General features: G+C 39.6%; 2 protein-coding genes across 16 annotated transcripts in view; one reads left to right on the top strand and one right to left on the bottom strand.

Moving 5' to 3' along the window:
* CNTN4 (contactin 4) overlaps positions 1 to 13,482 on the top strand; it is a 917,305-nt gene extending 903,823 nt beyond the window's left edge. For all 14 annotated transcript variants that reach the window (XM_072785322.1, XM_072785326.1, XM_072785332.1 and 11 more), the window contains 7 exons: positions 223 to 293; positions 1,363 to 1,597; positions 2,082 to 2,194; positions 2,746 to 2,932; positions 3,365 to 3,477; positions 8,800 to 8,968; positions 11,663 to 13,482. In XM_072785322.1, coding sequence (XP_072641423.1) covers positions 223 to 293; positions 1,363 to 1,597; positions 2,082 to 2,194; positions 2,746 to 2,932; positions 3,365 to 3,477; positions 8,800 to 8,968; positions 11,663 to 11,763 — 989 coding nt within the window. In that variant the 3' untranslated portion in view covers positions 11,764 to 13,482. The remainder of the gene's footprint in view (positions 1 to 222; positions 294 to 1,362; positions 1,598 to 2,081; positions 2,195 to 2,745; positions 2,933 to 3,364; positions 3,478 to 8,799; positions 8,969 to 11,662) is intronic.
* The window catches only part of IL5RA (interleukin 5 receptor subunit alpha), a 74,084-nt gene that overhangs the window by 13,876 nt on the left and 38,888 nt on the right, over positions 1 to 21,320 (bottom strand). For both annotated transcript variants that reach the window (XM_072785345.1, XM_072785344.1), the window contains exon 12: positions 7,667 to 7,738. In XM_072785345.1, coding sequence (XP_072641446.1) covers positions 7,700 to 7,738 — 39 coding nt within the window. In that variant the 3' untranslated portion in view covers positions 7,667 to 7,699. The remainder of the gene's footprint in view (positions 1 to 7,666; positions 7,739 to 21,320) is intronic.

The following is a 21,320-nucleotide window of genomic DNA, read 5'->3' as shown; positions in this document are numbered from 1 at the left end:
ACCTTGTTGAATGGGAATCAGGTAACTAATAGCAATTTCCTTGCTACATTTCACTTCTGTAAGCCGACTCTTTGGGCCCCATGACCACACTGTTTCTGACCTCAAAAGACAAGATATGTTTATCAGCGTATTTGTTTAAAGTGAGTCACTTTAGCCAGACAACCTTCCTGCCCCTCATTTGCTTTTACCACCTGACATGACTTGTTTTTTGTTTCTGCACAGTCCCCGAAGTGACCCCAGCTAACGTCAGTGGTGGTGGAGGCAGCAAATCTGAACTGGTTATAACTTGGGAGGTAAATGAATCATGGAACAAAAGGAACATATATTAGTCTGGGCTATTTTATTTTTTTCCCTCTATGTTAAACAAATCTGAGAAGTTTTCTACTGTGTTTTTAAGAGCTAAAATTTGAGTGCAAATACTCCCTTGTCACATAGTTAATAGGTAGCAAGAAAAGATGGTGCTTGCCCATCAATTGTTGAATTAGGTTTTAATTTGACTCATCACAGAAAAAACAATCATGAAATGGAAGACAACACAAGAAAACATAAATATATATGTATATACATATACATATATCCATGAAGACTGGTTCAAAGAAAACCAGTTTTCATTTCTTCCTGAATTGATGCATAGCCAATTGATTTAAAACCTCTGCCAGCAGTAGATTCAGTGTGCCAGCACAATTTCCTGGCAATTGGCTTTGCTTCTAGAGCCTTCTTCTATGAGGTATTTAAAAAAAAAAAAAAAACTTAGAGGTAGGTTAGTCACCAATTTATTAAAAGTTGATTTTGAAAGAGGAGATTAGAGTTTTAAAAAGGGTTCTTAATGCTTTTGAAAGATTTCAGACAGTAGTTCTTGAAGTTAAAATCTTATTTAACTAAAGCCCCAGCAGTGAGAGAAATTACCCCCTCCAGCTTAACTCCTCAGTTCTGAGGGGAAAGATCTTGCCTGAGTCAAGATGGTCTTCTTCAATGAGATCTTTTGTCTGTTTGGCACTAGGGAAAAATTCATATTGGATGGTACGTGTTGCATTTTTGGTTTCTAGATCGGCTATCCAGTGAATTTCATAGTCATTTTTGAGAACTTCAGAGCTGGGTCTCCCACATCAAGAAGCCATGCTCTCCACTGCAGATTTTCATTGGGTTTTGTTTCTTTCTTTGTTTAACCCTACTTCAGTGCCTCATCCATAGCTAACGTAGACTGATGGCAAGCCCCAAACCTTAGTCTTTCGAGAAAACCCAAAGTAAGATAGGTGGGGAAGAATGCATATAAGAATGTTGGGTGGTAGGGTGAAATAAAACAATTTTAGCATTTGAATCAAACTGCTGTGGTTTCTGAAGACTATCTCCCTTCTTTCCCAGACGGTCCCTGAGGAATTACAGAATGGCAGAGGCTTTGGCTATGTGGTGGCCTTCCGGCCCTATGGCAAAATGATCTGGATGCTGACAGTGCTGGCATCAGCTGATGCTTCCAGATATGTGTTCAGGAATGAGAGCGTGCGCCCCTTCTCTCCCTTTGAGGTTAAAGTGGGCGTCTTCAACAATAAAGGAGAAGGCCCATTCAGTCCTACCACAGTAGTCTATTCTGCAGAAGAAGGTATGATTTATTCTGCCTATACATTTGATATTTGTTCAGTTTGGAGATATTCATGATTTTAAGATTGAACTGTCACTCGACTCTCCTGACTTTTAGTCAAGCCAGTTAGCTTTCTTTTGCTCTTATGCTCTTATTTCCATAATCCAGTAACTAGGACTCTCACCTATGACAAATGCTAATTAAGAAGGATGCATACGAATGAAATTGCTAGCTATAAAAACTTGGTGCTTAAATTTAAGCGGTCCTGGATTACTTCCTTTCCACCTACCCCCAAATTTAGTAGCCAAACACTTTGTCTTTACCTTCTCTATCTCCACTCCCTTCCAGCTATTAACCATGACTCCTCTATAAAATGATGGTTAGGGTCATAATCACTAAGGGCTGTTATATAACCATGGATTATTTGCTCCTTATAATACCAGTATCTAGAAGCCTATCCTGATGCACCTGATAGAATAATTACTTTTTCTATACTCATCTGTAGAACCCACCAAACCACCAGCCAGCATCTTTGCCAGAAGTCTGTCTGCCACAGATATCGAAGTTTTCTGGGCCTCCCCCATGGAGAAGAATAGAGGACGGATACAAGGCTATGAGGTAAACAAGAGATATGGACAATAATGGGTCTGGGAAAGGTCTACCCCTCACCGAGACCTTCAAGGCACACTCTATTAAGAAAAAGATTCAGATTCCCAGTTAGAGGCATGTCTTTCAGAGAACAATGGCTTCTAGTAGACATTAATTGAAGCACTAACATTCCACTATGAGATCACCCTTTCTCTGTTACTATCGAGAAATGTTTTTCAAAATATATGCAGGTCTGAGCATTTATCAGTGGTTAGCAAAAGGAGCTTTGACTTTTGACACACGCAGTATCACTTGGGCTCAAAATAAATGTGGGGGACAAGTGAGAAATAGCTAACAATGGTTGTGCCAATTTTCCATCTCACTATGAAGCTAAGAACATCCTTTTCCTTCATATTGTGGATAAGTTCTCAGAGCATACCAAGCCCTTGGCTCCACTTATGAGTGGGTATAAAAAATTAATTCCATGAAAAAATCTGCATTTTTTAAAATAAATCAGCTAATGACATTGGAAATATCCCCAATAGGTATAATTTCCAAGGTTTTCCTTTTTATTTTCTCAGGTTAAATACTGGAGACATGATGACAAGGAAGAAAATGCTAGAAAAATACGAACAATTGGAAATCAGACATCAACAAAAATCACCAATTTAAAAGGCAGCGCGCTGTATCATTTGGCTGTCAAGGCATATAATACTGCGGGGACAGGCCCGTCCAGTGCAACGGTCAATGTGACAACCAGAAAGCCACGTAAGAACATCCTTGCTCAGAAATATTTTAGGGATTCATCAGACATATCCCCGGTTCATTTCCTCATCCCCACCTCCCAGCGATCATTTGCATACTAATTGGTATCATTATGTGGATTCAAATTTACCTTAGTATTTTAACTGAACCTTTCCGAATACCATGCAAAATTCATTGCTCCAGAGGACAGAAAGATAAATGTTTTTCTCCTCACCGGGAAGGGCTACTTCTTTTAGATATAAATGTTAGGCGACCAACTGAATCTTTTTCCATTTGCAATGCTGTATCTCGTCAGATTTTAGTGACCTTGAAGACACATATTAGTGCAATAGCCCATTAAATTGCCTCCACTCTTGAATTCTAGTAAGGAGATATTCCTCAGAATCCATTGAGACTTAATAATCTGTGACTTCGTATATCTTAATTTTTTTATAGCACCAAGTCAACCCCCCGGAAACATCATATGGAATTCATCGGACTCCAAAATTATCCTGAATTGGGATCAAGTGAAGGCCCTAGATAATGAGTCGGAAGTAAAAGGATACAAAGTGGGTAATTTCTTTTTTGCAGAGGTCCCTAATCCTGCTGTTAGTGAGAACAGTCTCTTCTCAGGAAATCATATGAACTATGTTCTCACTTTCCCTGATGACGTCCTGCAACCCCTCTAGGCCTCTATGTCCCCAGAGAGTGTGCTCTGAGTTTTATAAATAGTTTGTGGTAATAGGCTGGATGTAGAAAATTGCCTAAACTTTGAAATCAGGCAGAGCCAATCAGAAATTGTTGGAAAACCTGTGGTTGTGTCTTCAAAAACTCACAAAACCACATTTTTTTTTTTTTACCATTTCTCCTGTCAGCTTTGTTTTGTGCTTATGCTGGTTGTCTTTTTTTTAATCAACAATATTACTAATGGTTAATTATTTTTGTTCATGTTTCTAGAGCTAGAGAGATTTTTATAGAGAAAAAGGAGCAAGAAAGTTTTAGAAGATTCATTGGCCTGATCCCAGAGAATTAGCCTGAATTTAAAGAGCTAGAAAAGAAAATGTGTATAACCTTGGTACCACAATTAAAAGCAGCTGTTAATATCTTGTTTTATTTTACTTTTAAGCAACATTTGAGGCAGTGCAACGTAGGCCAAACAGAACCATTCTGCAGGCTATGGTTTGTGGCATTTTTCCACAGAGATGTTGAGAATAGCAGATGGGCAATGCTGTCAGGAATCAGTTAAAGAGCACAGGATTGTTGGAAAATAGTTGATAAAACCAGAGTTGGAACTGGGAGTTCACATAGTTGGTGGTAGAACCTTGGGTATTATGATTAGACAAAGATTCAGGAAAATGCTCTCTGTCATGGATTCCTTTTCTTTTCTTTAATTCACATGGCAACAGAGAAACATTCCCCAAAAACTAATCTTCAGACCTTTTACTGGGCCTTTATAATTTTTTTAAAGATTTTATTTATTCATTCATGAGAGACATAGAGAGAGAGAGAGGCAGAGATACAGGGAGAGGGAGAAGCAGGCTCCATGCAGGGAGCCTGATGCGGGACACAATCCCAGAACCCCAGGATCAGGACCTGAGCCAAAGGCAGACACTCAACCACTGAACCATCCAGGCATCCCTACTGGGCCTTTTTTTTAAAGAGCAAACTCTTCTGGAAGGATCTTCTAGGATACAGCATTAAGAGATAGGACACCCACATTTTAGTCCTCTATTGACTATGTGACTCTAAGTAAGTCACTTAACCTCTTAGGACTGCATTAAAGGAGGAATTTTCTTGTATCTTCATATTTCTCTGAACTTTTGCTCAGATATTTCAGTTGAACCATGAAAAAGGGAGAAAGATAGGCAGCTCTCTGGGAAAGAGTGTTCCAAGCACAGTGAACGAGATGTGCAAAGGTCCTAATGTGGGCACATGCCAATGTGATACAACAGAAAACATTAGGGACTGGACTGTGATGAATTAGAGATTTTCTCATTGTCCAAAAGAAGCAATGGCTTCAGTGGGGCCATATCTTCCAGTTTTTCAGTAGAACCCAATATTTTTTTCAAGTATAATTTTTTGGAGGGTTTTAAATGTTGACATCTAACTCAAAATAAAATAAAATAAAATAAAATAAGCACTACAAGAGCCAAATAGTTAAAATATGCAAGCCAGATGTGACCCACAGGCCATTGTTTTTTTACCCTCTAACCTCCTTATTTTGCAAGCATAAAGACAGAGACCAGAGAGGGGAAACAGTTTTCCCACACAGATGATGGACAAACCAGGCTGAGTTAAGAATATAGCCTGTTGACCCAGACTGCCTGGGTTTGAATGCTAAATCTACCTTTTTCTATTCATGGTACCCTGGGAAAATTGTTTAACATCTTCAAGTCTCAGTGCCCTCATTTTTGAAATCAGGATAATAACAGTGCCTACGTCAAGAGGTAATGGTGTTAGTACATAAACATAATAGTGTTTGGTGGCCTGATTGAAGATGTCAGGCAGATTCCTCTAAAACTACAGTGAGGCTCTCCAGCATCAAAGAGTCCACATATCCCATAACCTGGTAGAAGGTGGTGACAGAGCTATCATTGCTTATAAGGAGGACATCTCCAGCTCCAGAGGGTATGTCTGTATTGGTGAAGTGGGGAGAGGTTCTCTGCCAGGTTCCATGGATAGTGTTTGAATCAAAGCACAGGTCAAAATAACAGAATTAGGTACCCTGAGACCACTCCCTGCCTCATCTTTCTCTGGTGGTGTGGTGGTCTTGAAAGCCAGACCACTGTGATGGCTGTAGCCAAAGAGTGGGAACAGCCATAGAACATAAAAACACCTCAATTTTGTTTGTTGTAGTGTACAGGGATGTCCCCTGAAGGACAAAGTAGCAGAGAAAATGCAGTTTGCGGGAAAGTAGCTGAGAGTCCTACTGTTAGCCTTGATTATGGCAGGGGAGGGGGGGGGGGTCTCAGTGAGTTAGAAATATCCAGGGACTGTAGCTACAAGAACAGAAGCACAGACTGTGCTTCTAAGGACCATCCCCAAAGAGTCACTGAAGTTCAGGGAAATCACACCTTTGGTAGGCAGCGACTTCACTATCTTTTTGGGTCCTGATGGTCTGGACACTGCAAATATTGATCTACATCTGATGAGAAAATCAGAAATCCCGTGGCTCCATTTCAGTGACTCTTACTGATTCCCAAGGCAAAACTTGTCAACTTTGATAACTTCGGACACATCTCCACTTTGATGTTTCACCTGGACATTAACAAATAGACTATAACTGAAATAATTTCAGGTTGTTGATACTGTCTAATGTGATAAGAACAAAAAATTAAATTTCTCTTACTTGTCATTAAAAATAAAAAAGAACACACCGTGTTCAAACACAGAGTAAGTACTAAAAAATGTTTGCTACTGTTATCATTATTCCCATGAATCCACTCTTCCTCCCTGTCTTCTACCCTGGATTATATGAAATGCAAGCACAGCCTTCAAGTCAATCAGATGAACCGAGTTTTTGGTATAAATACAGGTTTTACCAACGCAGTCCCTAATATTACAAGACTGATAAGCGGTGCTGATAACAGGGCTGCTTTTTCCTGGAAGTGTTTCTTTTGGATTTATATTTGAAACTGGTTGAATTCTCTGTGCTCTGGCAAGGACCAGAGGTAAATCAAAGAAGCAATTTATTCCTCAAAGCCAGATGTGCCCTTGCATCCCATCAGCCAGCCCATGTTCCTGAAGGGCTGTGATGAGACGCTTTGACACTCCTGAATGTGCCTGAGGATTTATTTGAGCTTGATCGTTAACGAGGGGATGCCGAGTTTGATACAACTGATGCTCTGGAGAAGGAAGGGGGACGTTTATGAATCTTTCCACCTTAAGGAAATTGTGTTTTCCACCTTGTATTAGAGAGATATAAATTAAGGTGATGAAATGCCAGGGAACAAATGGGATCCATACTGTTTTAAGGGAATTTTATGAATTTGAGTATGTGTTTGGTTTTTATTGCAATACTAGAGTGGCCTTATGTCTTTAACTTCAGCAGATCAGAATTTTGATATGTGCTCTAATCTTATGGTTCTGAAAGTGTGGCTTCTGAACCAGAGGCAGCGGCATTATCTGACAACTTGTTCGAAATGGAGATTTTCAGGTCTAACTTCAGATCTACCAAATCGGAAACTCTGGGGTGGGGTCCAGTGATCTGTGTTTCGACAAGCCCACCCCAGGCAATTCTGATGCACACTCAGGTTAGATCCCTGATCTAATCCAGGATTTCCAGCCACATTAACATTGCATCAGACTCTTTTTTTAAGTACCACAGCTTCAACCCCACCTCTGTGGAGTCTAACTCTGGAGTGGAGCCATAGCAGGCTTTCTGAGCCTCCTTACTTTCACCATTTTGAGCTGGATGATGCTCAGTGTAGGGACTATCCTCTGTGTTGTAGGATGTTTTGCAGCATCCTCGGCCCCCACCCATTAAACAGTAGCATGTGTTGTGACAACCAAAAATGTCAGCTGACATTGCCAAATGCCCCCTGGGGGAGAGGAGCAAAATTGCCCTTCCACTACTCCTACCCTGTTGAGAACCACTGGACTAGAGCATCAGTATTTTACATGTCCCCCAAGTGATTTTGTCACACAGCCAGGGCTGAGAACCACTGATCTTACCCAACTCTATGCTTCTCACTACCAGGAGAAACTGGAAGTATTGGATGATTGTGAGTAGGAGTTGAGGCTCAACTTGACACTTACCAGCTCTATGACATCATCCAGCCTCTGTTTTTCTCATCTGTGGCAAGGAATAATAATGCCTGTGTTGTCCAGCTGTTGTGAGAGATAAACACGGTGATGTCGATAAGATGCCTAGATCATAGTCACCATCAGAAAGTATTTGTATAATAGTTATCATCACAGTTATTACATCCTAAAAGGCAGATGCACTTGTCCAGGCTTTTATATTTTGATTCTGATTGGAGTTGATGGTGATGGCAATCGGAATAGGCAGTTCCAGGCAGGTGGATATGTTTTCAGGAGACATAGTTGGGTACCTCATCAAATGAGCCACCTACCCAGACTCCCATCCAGGAGAGGCCAAGAAGGGAAACATGAGAGGCACTGTTGAAGCTGCAGACACTTCTGGAGTGACAGGGATCGACACGTAATATCCCCTGTTTTCCACAGGGCTCAGAAAGGGATTCCTAGGGAGGACAAGGGAGTTACTGCCCTTGCCTTTCTGAGATCCTCTCCCTGTGCTGAAATGTGCTTTCTCCAAAGTATTCACAATAATAATAATAATAGTAATACATGATTCCTGCCTTGTGCTTCTCACCTTTGCCAAGTATGTTTGTCTCTTGTCCCATTTAAGCTGTCATAAATACTATGTCTTACATGCTTCCTTTGAGTTCAATCCTTATGTAATCTTGAAAATATCCCAACAAGGTGGGCGTCATTGTTTCCTCATCCACAGATGAGGAAAGTGAAGCTCAGATTATAAAGAGGACTATAGTCCACACAGTGGTCAAGTTGATTCTGATGCCAAAGCCCGTCACGTGTAACTGAGCTCTCTATGGCCTCCAAGAGGAGTTCATTTTCCAGGTGTGTTACCTGAGCCTTCTAGTGATTATGTGAGGCACACGGTGTGTTGGTCGGCTGATACTGCCCCTCTCCCCATGCTGCAGGGTCCTGCAAACTCTCTCTTCATAATGAAATGGTGACTGCAGATGTGCTCTTTACTATAAATGAGCCTCCCAAGCATGTGTGGGCAGCCTGACAACCTCAGTGTTCCCACATTTTGCTGATGCCCAGAGGTGAGAAAAAAATGAGTGCTCCATCTTTGGGGCCTTTGTAAGGATAGCAGGTGACACCTGTTCTTTCTGTATTGCCAGGTCTTGTACAGATGGAACAGACAAAGCAGCACATCTGTCATTGAGACAAATAAAACATCAGTGGAGCTTTCTTTGCCTTTTGATGAAGATTATATAATAGAAATAAAGCCATTCAGTGACGGAGGAGATGGCAGCAGCAGTGAACAAATTCGAATTCCAAAGATATCAAGTAAGAGCGTCTTTTTCTTCCCCTCCCCCTGCCTTATGTATCTCTGAAGTCTTCCCAAGGAGTCTGGGCTTGGACAAGGTGAAGCCCACAAAGAAAGGCTTCTATCATAATGGGAAGTACTATTCCCTTTCATTAGACAACTGATGTTTGCTAACAACAAGCAGTTTCACAAGAAGACAATTTGACTAATTTTGACTAATTTAATCAGTTGCCAATCAAAAATAAGATTAAAGCAGCCCCAAATTCATCACACAGGTTTTCCCATGTGGACATGTGTGGTTTGCATCTACCATAACTGCAGAATTACAGCTTAGATAGTTAAAAACATGACTCAGGAGAAAAAAGCAAAGGGTTCTTTAAAATGCCGTAGCAATTTATCTTTAGCCAAACAATGTAACTCAGTGTCTGTGGCTGAAAATATTTTGAACTTGACACTATTAATTTTGAATGTGTATGTAACATGTACATAAATACACATGTCTCTATATAGTTAAGATTTTGTTTATAAAATCTGGGTTTATTTATTATTTATTTTATTTATCTTTGTTTACAAAGACTGGACAGTATGTGAGAATATTCTTTTTTTGAGCAAATATATTCAATCTTGTTTTTGAAATACTATGTTTGCAAATATCTCAGCAGCATACTCTTTTTTATTCTGTTATTATTTTATTTATTAAAAAAATAGGAAAAGCAAATCCATAGAGACAGAAACCAGTTTAGTGACTCGTAGTGGCTGACCAGTGGTATGAGTTGCAGCTGAATGGGTAGTGGGTTTCCACTCGGGGTGATGAAAAGGTTCTGGAACTAGATAGTGGTGCTGGTTGAATAATGTCATAGTATACTTCCTGCCACTAAATTGTCCACTTTAAAATAGCTAAAATGGTAACTTTTATGTTATGTGTATTTTACCGCAATGAAAAAAAAAAAGATTGCAGTTAGATATCTAAGTGTAGATTTTCATTGGCTTTTGAATTTGACTGTCTGGAGATAAGGAGCTGGAGATACACATTTTCAAGTCATCAGTGGAGACATGATATTTTAAGTCATGGGCAAAATTCTCACCAAAGCATCCTGATTTTCAGACACTCTGCTAGGTGTCCATTATTTTTCAGATAAGGAAAGGGTTTAGCATGTCTTGCTGATACCACGTTACAATAAAGCATCCACGAAGCAATTTTAACTGTATCTGTAAAATTCGGATGCTTCCAGCCAGAAAAGAAAATGATAAATAAATAAATAAATAAATAAATAAATAAATAAATAAAAAATTAAAGAAAAAAAAAAGAAAATGTTCATTGGTCATTTTACCTTTCCCTGAATAAGAATGTGCTAACATCTGACAAATAAGACAAGACCTCTTGGGGACCCTGAAGCTATAAGCCATGCTCCCAACTCAGTAGTGATTTGCCAATTTCCAGATGAAGTTTATATTTACTGCACCTTTTTTTTCCCACACAAACACTAAAGGCATTTTTGTCCTTTGGGGGCGGGGCGGGGGGGGGGAGAGGAAGAAAGGAAGAGAAAATGTTAAGCAGGCTCCATCCCACCCCAGAGCTCCAAGCAGGGCTCCATCTCACAACCCCAAGATCATGACCTGAGCTGAAATCAGGAGTCAGTCACTTAACCAACTGAACCACCCAGGTACCCCAGCATTTTTGTCTTTTGAAAAAACTGGGAAGAACTGGATTCTATACCTTACTAAAGCAGGGGCTCTATATTCTGTCAAAGGGAACCACAGTGTGGAACCAAAGATGTAGAAGTAATCACCAAGCCACAAAAACACAAGATTGGGGTTTGTTTAGGGGTTAATTTATCTCACTCTGTTAAATCTGACTTCATGCTTCCTTATCATTACAAGGACTTTTTTTTTTAGAATGGTGGTTCTTGGTTTGATTCATTACAAAAGCATATCTTAAGCAATTTTATTGATATAATCGATATTAGATGCTAAGGGTGTAACTGAAAAGAAAAATGTTCTCTCCCTCAAAAGATTGTCCATTTTATTGGTCAAAGATCTTAGAATCTTAGAGAAATCTCAAATAACAGTTGGTAATCTGTTACTATGAAAAATGTAAGACCTATAAGAAAAGGTTTTATTTACAAGGATTGAGATTATTTTGTTGGGAAAAAAAGGATATATTTAGACAGACATGATTTGAATCCCAATTCAACTACTTACTAACTGGTTGATTTTAGACAAGTTATCATATTTCTCTGGGCCCTAATTTCCTCATCTGTTAAATAGTGTAAATCTGTTAAATACCAGATGTGTTTAAGGGTTTTCCAAGAATCACGTGTCCCTTTGCTCTATGCCCAAAGTAAAGGTAGAGTTAAAAAGGGAGCGGCAACTTTTATTTTGCTGCATCATTGGTATACTATTTATTAGTAAAGTTATTAGGAATATTGAAGTTTCTTCTCACATTAGATATAGACATCCTCATTTTGCAAATGCATCAATGGAGGTAGGTCCAAAGATGTCCCATAACCTACTCTTAGGCTCCTAGCTAGGTAGTCATAGAACTGATATTAAAAAGTCACTAGGAAAAAAATAAAATAAAATAAAAAGTCACTAGGAAATTGTTCTTTCCAGTAGAATCTAGCCAGTTCGGTTGTTGCCAGAAACTCTGTGGCCTTGCTCTCTCTCATAGCCAGAGTGAAGCAATACCAAGTAAATTTATTCTCTCTTTTCAGATGCCTATGCAAGAGGAGCCGGGCCTTCCACTTCAAATGCATGTACGCTGTCAGCCATCAGCACGATCATGATTTCCCTCACAGCCAGGTCCAGTTTATGACAAAAGTTATCTAAAGGACTTGCTGTTTATAATATAAGCAACATTTAGCTAGTTGTTTTGAAGACACCCAGTACTAAGTAATATTGTTGTTCAAGTACATCTTATTACTGGAAAAAAAATGTTTTTTGCTTCTTTAGGAATGGCATTATACAGTACTTCCTCAAAGCAAATCTAGCTTTGTCTGAAGTTTCTTTGGAAACTCTGCAATGCACTGAAGACATCTGTAATATGATGTTACCAAAGCAGTTTACATATGTCCTTATATGCATATTTTTTATTATATATTTAGTGTTTTATAGAATTTTTTAAAGTTAACATGAAATGTAGATATTAATTTTTTCCTCTGCTGTAAAATGCTATGGGCAACACAATCATACAATTATTATTTGAGACTATTTCCTTTAGAGAAAGAGTTTGAAACTCATCTTGGTAAATAAAGTACAAGTTACTTGTACAGTTTTACAAGGATTTAGTGGCAGAACCACTGAAGATTTGGTCTGCAACTCAAGGCTACTGTATGTAAATGACCCACTGGATGATTAATGCATTGAATCAAGTCCTTTTGACATGTACAATATATTTTCCCACCCTGTTGTGAATTTTGTTGTTCAACACAACTCAAGATGGTTTCAGGAATGGCTGCAAACTCAAAACCTAAACTAACTGCCCAAGAGGTACCTTGTGCAATATTCCCATCCCTGAAATTAGCATTGTACAGTAAGACTTTCTTTTCATTCAACTAAGTTAGCATCGTCTTTGTAGTAGCATTATCTTAGACATTAAATTTCAAGTTACATATCCAGTAGTAACATAGACCAAAAGTGACTATAGTCAACCGAGTCTTTCAAAGGCTAAAAGATAATTTTACTATCTTTAAGTGTATCTGTCTTGAATGTACATTTTTAAACAGGTAATTCTCTGTTGATAGATTCATAATTTCTTTATATATGTGTATGTCTTTAATAATAGAACCCTTCTTTTGACTCAAAATCATGTATGGAATTTGGCAAATTTCTCCTATTTCAGCAAATAGTTGCCGTGAAGAATTTTTTCATGACACTATAAAAGCTCTTTAGTATAACTGTATGTTATCTTGATGATTATCCTGTTTTACAGTAGGTAGCTTAGTTGCTTTATAAGCTTTACCTTCTAAGTCTTAAAATGACACATTGGAAAATGACAATATCAGAAAAACATATTCTTATGAAAAGAACTATTTGTTATAATGGGGGAGGTTTTGTAAGCTGACACTTGTGGAACAGTGCATATAAAAGGCAATGAAATTTTCTATAAAAATTTTCACATGTAACACTCTGCCACCTTTTCTTCTTTCTCAGAGAGCTCAAATTTGCCTGTAATTTGTCATTTTTGCTTAAAAATAATATAAGTTAACTTTTCAACCTTCTAGCTATATTTATCCAATAAAGTCATAATCAGGATTCCACTTGTGTAAAAACTAGGGCGGTAACCAGAAAAAATATTGTCAGTATTTCAAGCTGTGTTCCTTTCTTAGTTTGATATGGTTACTTCTATGTTAAAATAAAACAGAACTTAAAATTACACACACAAAAAAAATCAACAAAACAATAAAATGAATGGAAAAAAATGACACCCCAGGTAGTCCCCAACCCCAGTGTAAATGATATTTACCAGTGATCTAGCATATGTAATCTTTTTTTAAAGGTATTGTTAATAAATATTCTGTCATTTGTAAAGATACTTGTCTTTTGGGAGCATTTTTCCTGCCTGCCTATCAGGGGATTTGTTAGCTCACCCTTGTGCTCGTTATAATTTGAGATAATAGAGGGTCTCAAAAGTCTCTGGCCATGATCCAATCTAGATGACCCAGAGCTATTCCTTTGGAATTGACAACCCTGAAGACACCATTTCAAATCTTCTTTGGAAGCACAGAGGGTCAAAATCCACCAATAAATATCCTGAAGATCAAACCTTTAATAATTCCTCTTGATTAGCTAAGTCTTTTGTATGTTTAACCTAAGGCTGTATCTGTTGTTTTAAGATTTCCTCAACACCATTGCTAAAAGGATAAAATCTAAACTTGATCATTTAAGGCCCTTCTTAATCTAATAACAACCTAACTTTGTACCCAGCTACTCTGAGCCCTGACTGGCCCCTAAACACTGCTTGCTTTTGATCTCACCTCTGTGCCTTTTGAGCGTCTGGCTGACCCTTCCTGCCATGCCCCCCCACTCTTCTTTGTCACCCAGTTCCTGACTGTCCTAGGATAGCTCCAGCGCCAGCTGTCTGTGAAGTCTTCCCACACTTCAGCCCTTAGGATGTCCTTCCTCTGAATTAGCTGCAAGCCTGTCATTACGATTCATTTAGTAATTAACCAGGTACTACTTTTGGAAATCTCTTGTACTGTTATCTTGCATTTTAACTTAACTCCTGTATTGTTACTTAATTTTATTTGTACTTATGCCTTGTCTTCCCAACTAGATTGTAAGCTCCTTGAGGGCAGGGACTTCGGTCTTATCTTCCATGTACCCTCCATAGTGCCTAGCACAGTGCCTTGCAATAAATAATCATTGATTAATTAATCGAAGGGGTCTTTGAAGTAGCATTTTGCATCAGTTGCCCGCCTATGTGCCACAATGACCCAACCAGAGAAGACTGTATGTGTCACTGCTTTTTTTAGGTGGTGGAAAGCATTAGAAGGCTAGCTTCAAACTTTATGCTTTGAAAATTCCCTTTTATCTCTCTGCTTCATCTTCTGATAAGTGAGGATCCAGATTAGCTGAGTCTAACTGGGCTGAAGGTATTTTAGAAAGTGCACCTTAGGTACCTTCACCCACATATCTGATTTGTTGGCTTCCGTGGTGGTTTGCTGGTTGGGTTCACTGGTTGCAAGCAACAGAAAACAACTCTGGCTAAATTTAGCAAACAAAAAGGAATGACACAGATTAGATCACATGAGCTGAGGAAATGATGAAGGATAAGTCTTGGTGAGAGTAAGAACCAGTCTACCCTAAGAATCCAGACTGCAGGAACTTTGGAAACTCAATTCCAAGTGCTTTTTTGGAAATGAATCACCTTTGTTTATGATTTTGATACTACTCTGCCCCCATAATCCTTGATCATGCCAAACCTGCACTCAGAGCAAAGAGATAGCTTATTAAAGAAAACTTGAGATGATGTTTCCATGAGATGGGATAATAGATACTAGGAAGATCTAAGCAACACACTTATTATGCTTAGCTATCCCAAATAATAAACTCAGATGTAATATATTACTACTTGGGACAGTGATTCTGAACCAAGAGTACTAGGAAGGGGCCTATTTGCTTTGGATGTATAACATTTTCAAGTATTTACTCTTACCTTCTTTTTGTGTATGTAATCCACCTGGTCCACCTGTGATTTAACTGTTTAAAAGGAAATTATGTTTTGCCAGACATAACATAATGGATTCCCTCAGTGTTCAGAGTTTTTACAGAGCTCAAACACCCTATGTACAAAACAGCATCTTTGCATGGAGGCAGAAGACATGAATGATAAATTTCATCTCAGGTGAGCTCAGAATTCCTCCAGCTTCTGAGATGGAAACTGCCATCAGCTTTTTATCTGAAGATAGAGTGACTGAGTTATTCCTACCATCATTTTTGGTTATTTACATCCAGGAAGCAATGTTCAATCCTGATTAACCTTTTCTCAGTTTCTCCCGCCACCCTTACCCTTCTGCAAAGTATGTGCAAAGAACGTTGAATGTTGAGTGTTGAATTATAAAAAGTACATAAATAGTACATAATTACCTACTTAAATGTCATGTATTCAAGTAATTTGATGTAATCACCATCAGGTGATTTTTATACACTACTGGATTATCTATGCCACTATTCTCCTCTGTTAACACAGGTAGAATTGACTGTATTTTCCTGTTGTTACAATTAACTATCCTCTGGCCAACCACAGTGAGGATCAAGCCTTTTACAATGGTAAACTTATAATCCATCTCTAGGCACACCCAAAATTACTCCATCTGAAATGAAAGACCCTGAACCTTACACAGGCAGCTTAATACAGTGTCTAAGAACATGGATTCTGGAGTCTGACCACCTGGAACGCATTCTGACAATTTCTACTTATTATATAGGATAAAGTTTGTAAAGTTCTAAATGCGCAGCTCTCTAAACATTAGCAACTATTTTATAGATCAGTTATTTTTCTTTTTCTCAAGTGACTGAGATAGTCACAAAAATAAGACAAAAAATGTGGATGCTTCCCATAGCCAGAATGAGTTGAACTCAACACACGTGTCCATTATCACTTTTTAAATATTTTCATGTCTTAATATAAATATTTAGGTAACACAATAAAATAAAAATATCTAATAATATTTATAAAAGAAGTTAGGCAGTGGGGTCCTTACTCAGATGCCAGCTTTTACCAAGGCCTTCCTCAGTTTCCCCATCTGGTACTGACTTCTCTTTCATCTGACTTTCAGCATGCCTCATCAATACTCCCACGTGTCTATTATTCCATTACCTGGTATTTAAATGTGTCCGTGCCTTCTTCCCAGTAGACAGAGCTCATCTTAGGGTTAGATTCTACTTGTGATTCTTGACTGTACTTCCCAAGCACCAGGCCTGTATCCCCACCCATCGCTGACGCTAATAAGAGTCTCTGGCGCCACTTCATGTGATTTGCTCAGCCCCTCCCCTCCTGCCAGGGTGTGATTATCATATGTCAGTCCAAAAGGAGGCACATTGCCCCTCATGCTAAATGGCCCATGCAGATTAAATGTTCCAGTTCCACGACTCAAGTGTAAACTGCAATACTCAAGAGAGCTCACAATTTAAACAAACTCATCCTCTACCCTTTATCACCAACAATTATGGTCAGTAACACAGACCACACTGAGGGAAAGTTGGGGGTTTTTTGTTGTTGTTTTTGTTTTGTTTTGTTTTTTAAAAAGGTCAGCCATATACTAGATCTGAATGTTTGCAATCTGCAAGGTTCAGGTAACAACGTGATAGTCCCAATAGCTGCAAATGGGTCTTTTGCTACATTTTCTTACCAATTGTTATGAACTGCACAAATTATAGCATGAAATATGTATCTTAGGATTTTAACTAACAAAGAGTAATAGCTTAAATTGTTTTTATAATCTTCAAAGTGCTCTTCACACTAAGATGTGAAGGAGATGCCGGGTTTCTTTCTTTTTCATTTAGGAAGTAGAGGTAAGGAGATGGTACTGCAAGCCCCAATCAATCATAGAAAGTGATTAGAAAGTCAGGACTACAATTTAGAACTCTTAATTCAGTGCATTTCAACACCTAGAAATAAGTTTTTATGGAGAGAAAGAACAAGCTGGAGTAAGGAGAGAGTATCTTAAGTATAACTGGAAAGCAGCATGCTGAGTGAGTAGGAGGGGAATGGTGAGGCTGAGATATGGGAAGTGACAAAGTTGTGAATGATGATCAGGGCACAGCCATTTGGAGGGGGAGCAGGTCCCTGAAGTGGGTTCTGGCCGGTCATTGAGGAAGGGACTCGTGGCCCCCCTCTGCACACCAGGCACTGTTTTAGCACAGGGGAGTATGGTGGCAGTCAGAGCCACCCCACGAGGGCCACAGAATGAAGGAGATGAACCCCACCCCCCCAGGCCAGTGTGAAGTCACCTGACTTGGAGTCCGACAGTGGGTAGGGAAGCCAAGGGACCAGTACTGGCACTTTGTCACTATGGAAAAATACAATGAGGATAATAGCTGACATTGATTGTGCTTCTGGTACATGCCTGTCTCTCTGCAAATGAACCTGGTGGTTTCATTACTATTGATTATTCATACTGGACACAAGAGGAACCAAGACTTAGAGGTTGAGAGGTGTGTCCCAGGTCACACAGCTGACAAGGGATAACAGCAATGAGATGCTGTTAGGTTGACTCTGGCAAGTCCAGTTCCAAATGTTAGCTATCTAGTTAGGTAGATAAGTAGATAGATAGGAAGGTGGGAGCATAGACAGACCTTGGTTCCCATAAGCAACAAGAAGGGAGTAAGGTGGCAAGCTTTCCGGGAAGTTGTACAACGGCTGTTAGAAAGCGACTGGGAGTTTAAGCCAAGATCCCAGGTATGGGATTCCTGCAGAGAATCATCATATGCAAGCTCAAGTGTGGTGATTTCTCTGCTCCAAAGCAGCCAGCTTGGCTTTTTTTTTTTTTTTTTTTTTTAATGCAAGCAGTGTTTTTTGATTCTTATACTGGACTCCAAACATTCTCAGAGCTGTTTTTCTTTTTTTTAAGATTTTATTTATTTATTCACGAGAGACACAAGCAGAGACACAAGCAGGCTCCATGCAGGGAGCCCAACATGGGACTCCATCCCAGGTGTCCAGGATCACGCCCCGGGCTGAAGGCGGCGCTAAGCTGCTGAGCCACCGGGGCTGCCCCAGAGTTGTTTTTCAACACAGGCTATCCTGCAAGATCCGAGTCACCAGATAAAATACGGAAGTCCAAGTTAAACTTGGATTTCAGATTGAAAATCAGTAAATTTGTAGTGTAAGTTATGTCCCATGCAAAATTTATCTGAAATTCAGATTTAACAGGGCTTCATCTATTTTTATTTGCTAAGTCTGGCAACCTTATGCAGGGAGGATTCATCCTCATTGAGATAATTATTTTGTCATGCAATATTCCAGGATTTTGCTGATGCGTTATCAAATCTCTAAAAATCCATGGCTCTGAGGTGTGGAGCGGGATTCCAGAAGTGTTTTGAAGGGTTATAAATATGGGCTTGTCGCCCAGAACATAACTATAACAGAACTAGTTGAAAAAAATGTATGTGTTTGATGTACCATTTATCACTCTTTAGAACCAAACATCTGAGACCAAATAACTGAGAGGTTGAATTGGCCCAGTCATTCATCTTTTATTTGTCAACAATTAAGATGTCGACCACTTTCTATGTGTTGAACACTGTGCTAGGCACTGAAAAAACAGACATCAGATTAAGGCTTCCCTCTTCAGGGTTCACTGAAGGTGACAGAAACACACATTCATTTGAAACTGGTATAAAATGTGTGAACATTTAAGTGTGAACAGTATTCTGGACGCATTTTTTTTTTTTCAAAACCAACTTGTAACAAGGTTAAGTTCAGTCAAACACAACAAATTTTTTTACCACCACCTTCCTGCCCCATAGAATGATTAAAAAAAAAAAAAAAAAAAAAAAGATTTGAGAGAGAAAGTGGCAGGGAGGGGCAGAGAGAGAGGGATAGAGAATCTAAAGCCGACTCCATGCTGAGCACAGAGTCCAACACAAGGCTTGATCTTACAATCCTGAGATCATGACCTGAGCCAAAACCAAGAGTTGAACACTCAACCGACTGCACCATCCAGGTACCCCCCAAAAAATGGTTTTAATTGATTAAACATATTTCTCTAATTGGTTGCTTTGCTTAAAAAGAAGAAGAGGAAAAAAGGAAACAGCACACTCAAATGTAACATTTTGGATCCATTAAGCTATGTACAGATAAATATTGGCCCACAGTCCAAACCTGGCTCATTGCCTGGTTTTTGTAAATAAAGATTTATTGGAACACAGCCACTCTCATTTATATACTGTCTGTGGCTGCTTTTGTGCTATAACGGCAGAGCTGAGTGGTTGCTGCAGAGAACAGATGGCTCTCCCAGCTGAAAATATTTACTATCTACATATCTAAGAAGAAACTTGCTGACTTTTGACCTATAACACTAAAACTTTATTGTTGATTTCTTTCCTGCGATTCCCCACTTCCCTTCCCAGGTTTACCTCTTCTTTCATTTTATCACCTGGCAGGGACAGAGCTTTGCTTTTAGTTTTAATGATTGAAACTAATCTGGTAGGTAACACACCGTCTTGGTGAAAAGAGCCCACTAGAACTTTAAAAAAACACACATGGGCCACGTGGGCTAATTTTGTTCCACCTGCCGCCCATTTATCGAGAGCCAGATGGGTAGTACCGGCTCACGGGGGTTCAGCAGGAGCTCCACAGAGACCGATGGCTGGCTGGTGAGGTACAGAGAGGCGTTTCTGGAATAAGCCACGCCAACTGTGAGTTCTTGTTCATTATTAAGCTTTGGTGATGGTGTCATTTCTGGCTGTCGCTGTACAGCATCAATAAATGAGTGTACCCGTTGGAGTTCTTTAGAACTAACCTGAGTATACAGTTTTCTATTCTGGTACACTTTTGAGAAATTTCACTTTGTTTTTCATTGTCCAGCTGAATTTAGCCAGCTCCAACTCACTGGTTAAGTCTACAGCCAGGATATTGTTCTTGACCTCAGCTTGTCTCCACTTTAAATGATACTTAAAAATTTTAGGGCAGCCCCGGTGGCACAGTGGTTTAGCGCTGCCTGCAGCCCGGGGTGTGATCCTAGGGACCTGGGATCGAGTCCCACGTTAGGATTCCTGCATGGAGCCTGCTTCTCCCTCTGCCTGTGTCTCTGCCTTTCCCTCGCTCTCTCTTAATGAATAAATAAATAAAGCTTTAAAAAATAAAAATTTTAAATAATATAGTAAGTGATAACATAGAATCAAACAGAAGTCACCTCGGGAACACAGATTTCCTGGCGGCAAAGGATTGAAATTTAGAAGGTAACTGTCAACTGATGAAGAAAAAGATAAAAAAGGCTGTTTCCACAGGAGGAAGCTTATGCAGAGGCATGGAGGGATGAGAGAGCATGGTGTTCATCATGCAGGGGCACTCCTGGGGGAGGTGGCCCAGGAGCTGCATCCCAGGGGACTTAGTGTTGAAAGGAGTTTTTTCTGGGTTTTGGGGGGTTTTTTAAAGATTTTATTTATTTATTCATGAGAGACAGAGAGAGAGAGAGAGACATAGAGGGAGAAGCAGGCTCCATTCAGGGAGCCCGATGTGGGAATTGATCCCAGGACTCCAGGATCATGCCCTGAGCTGAAGGCAGAGGCTCAACCACTGAGCCACCCAGGTGCCCCTGAGAGGAGCTTCAACATGAAGGTGATAGTTACCTGAGGGCCTTGGATGGGGGCGATATAAACAGATATGGCTTTTATATAGATCCTTCCAAGAAAAGCAATAGTGAAGGCCAGGCTTTTAGTTGAGTAATAATGATCCTAGCTGAGAGATGATAAAGGCAATGTCGAGGACAAAGAATGAGAATATTTGGGGGGGGGGGGGGAATGTACTCCCGTTCGATTTGTGTACTTAGACAATTCACTGTCATCTGTGCTAAACAGTTCTCATTTTGAAGTGAATTTACACTCACATGTATTACCTAAAACAGAGGGGATGCTGGCACAAAAGATTATCTTTTGTTCAACATAATAGTCTTAAAAAAATGGCTTTCCAAAAGTTTGTATCCTGGAACTTGATTTGCAGGGTGTGGAAGCAGGAATAGCTGCACGGTCATTGTCACAAAGATCCTTGGGCTAACACCAAGTCCTTTTCTAATTAGGTTTTGCACCTTGCCTCGTGCCACCAAGGATTGTTTTCAGTTTTCCGTTCTCGCTTCTAGACACCTACTTTTTCTTTAACAAATTAGCACCTAAGGTTTATTAATTCCACCAACAGATGGTCCCGACACA

The sequence above is a fragment of the Canis lupus genome, chromosome 19, assembly GCF_048164855.1.
Source record: "Canis lupus baileyi chromosome 19, mCanLup2.hap1, whole genome shotgun sequence".
NCBI lineage: Eukaryota > Metazoa > Chordata > Mammalia > Carnivora > Canidae > Canis > Canis lupus.
The sequence above is the reverse complement of the archived record's forward strand: the minus strand, read 5'-3'. Positions and strand labels throughout refer to the sequence as shown.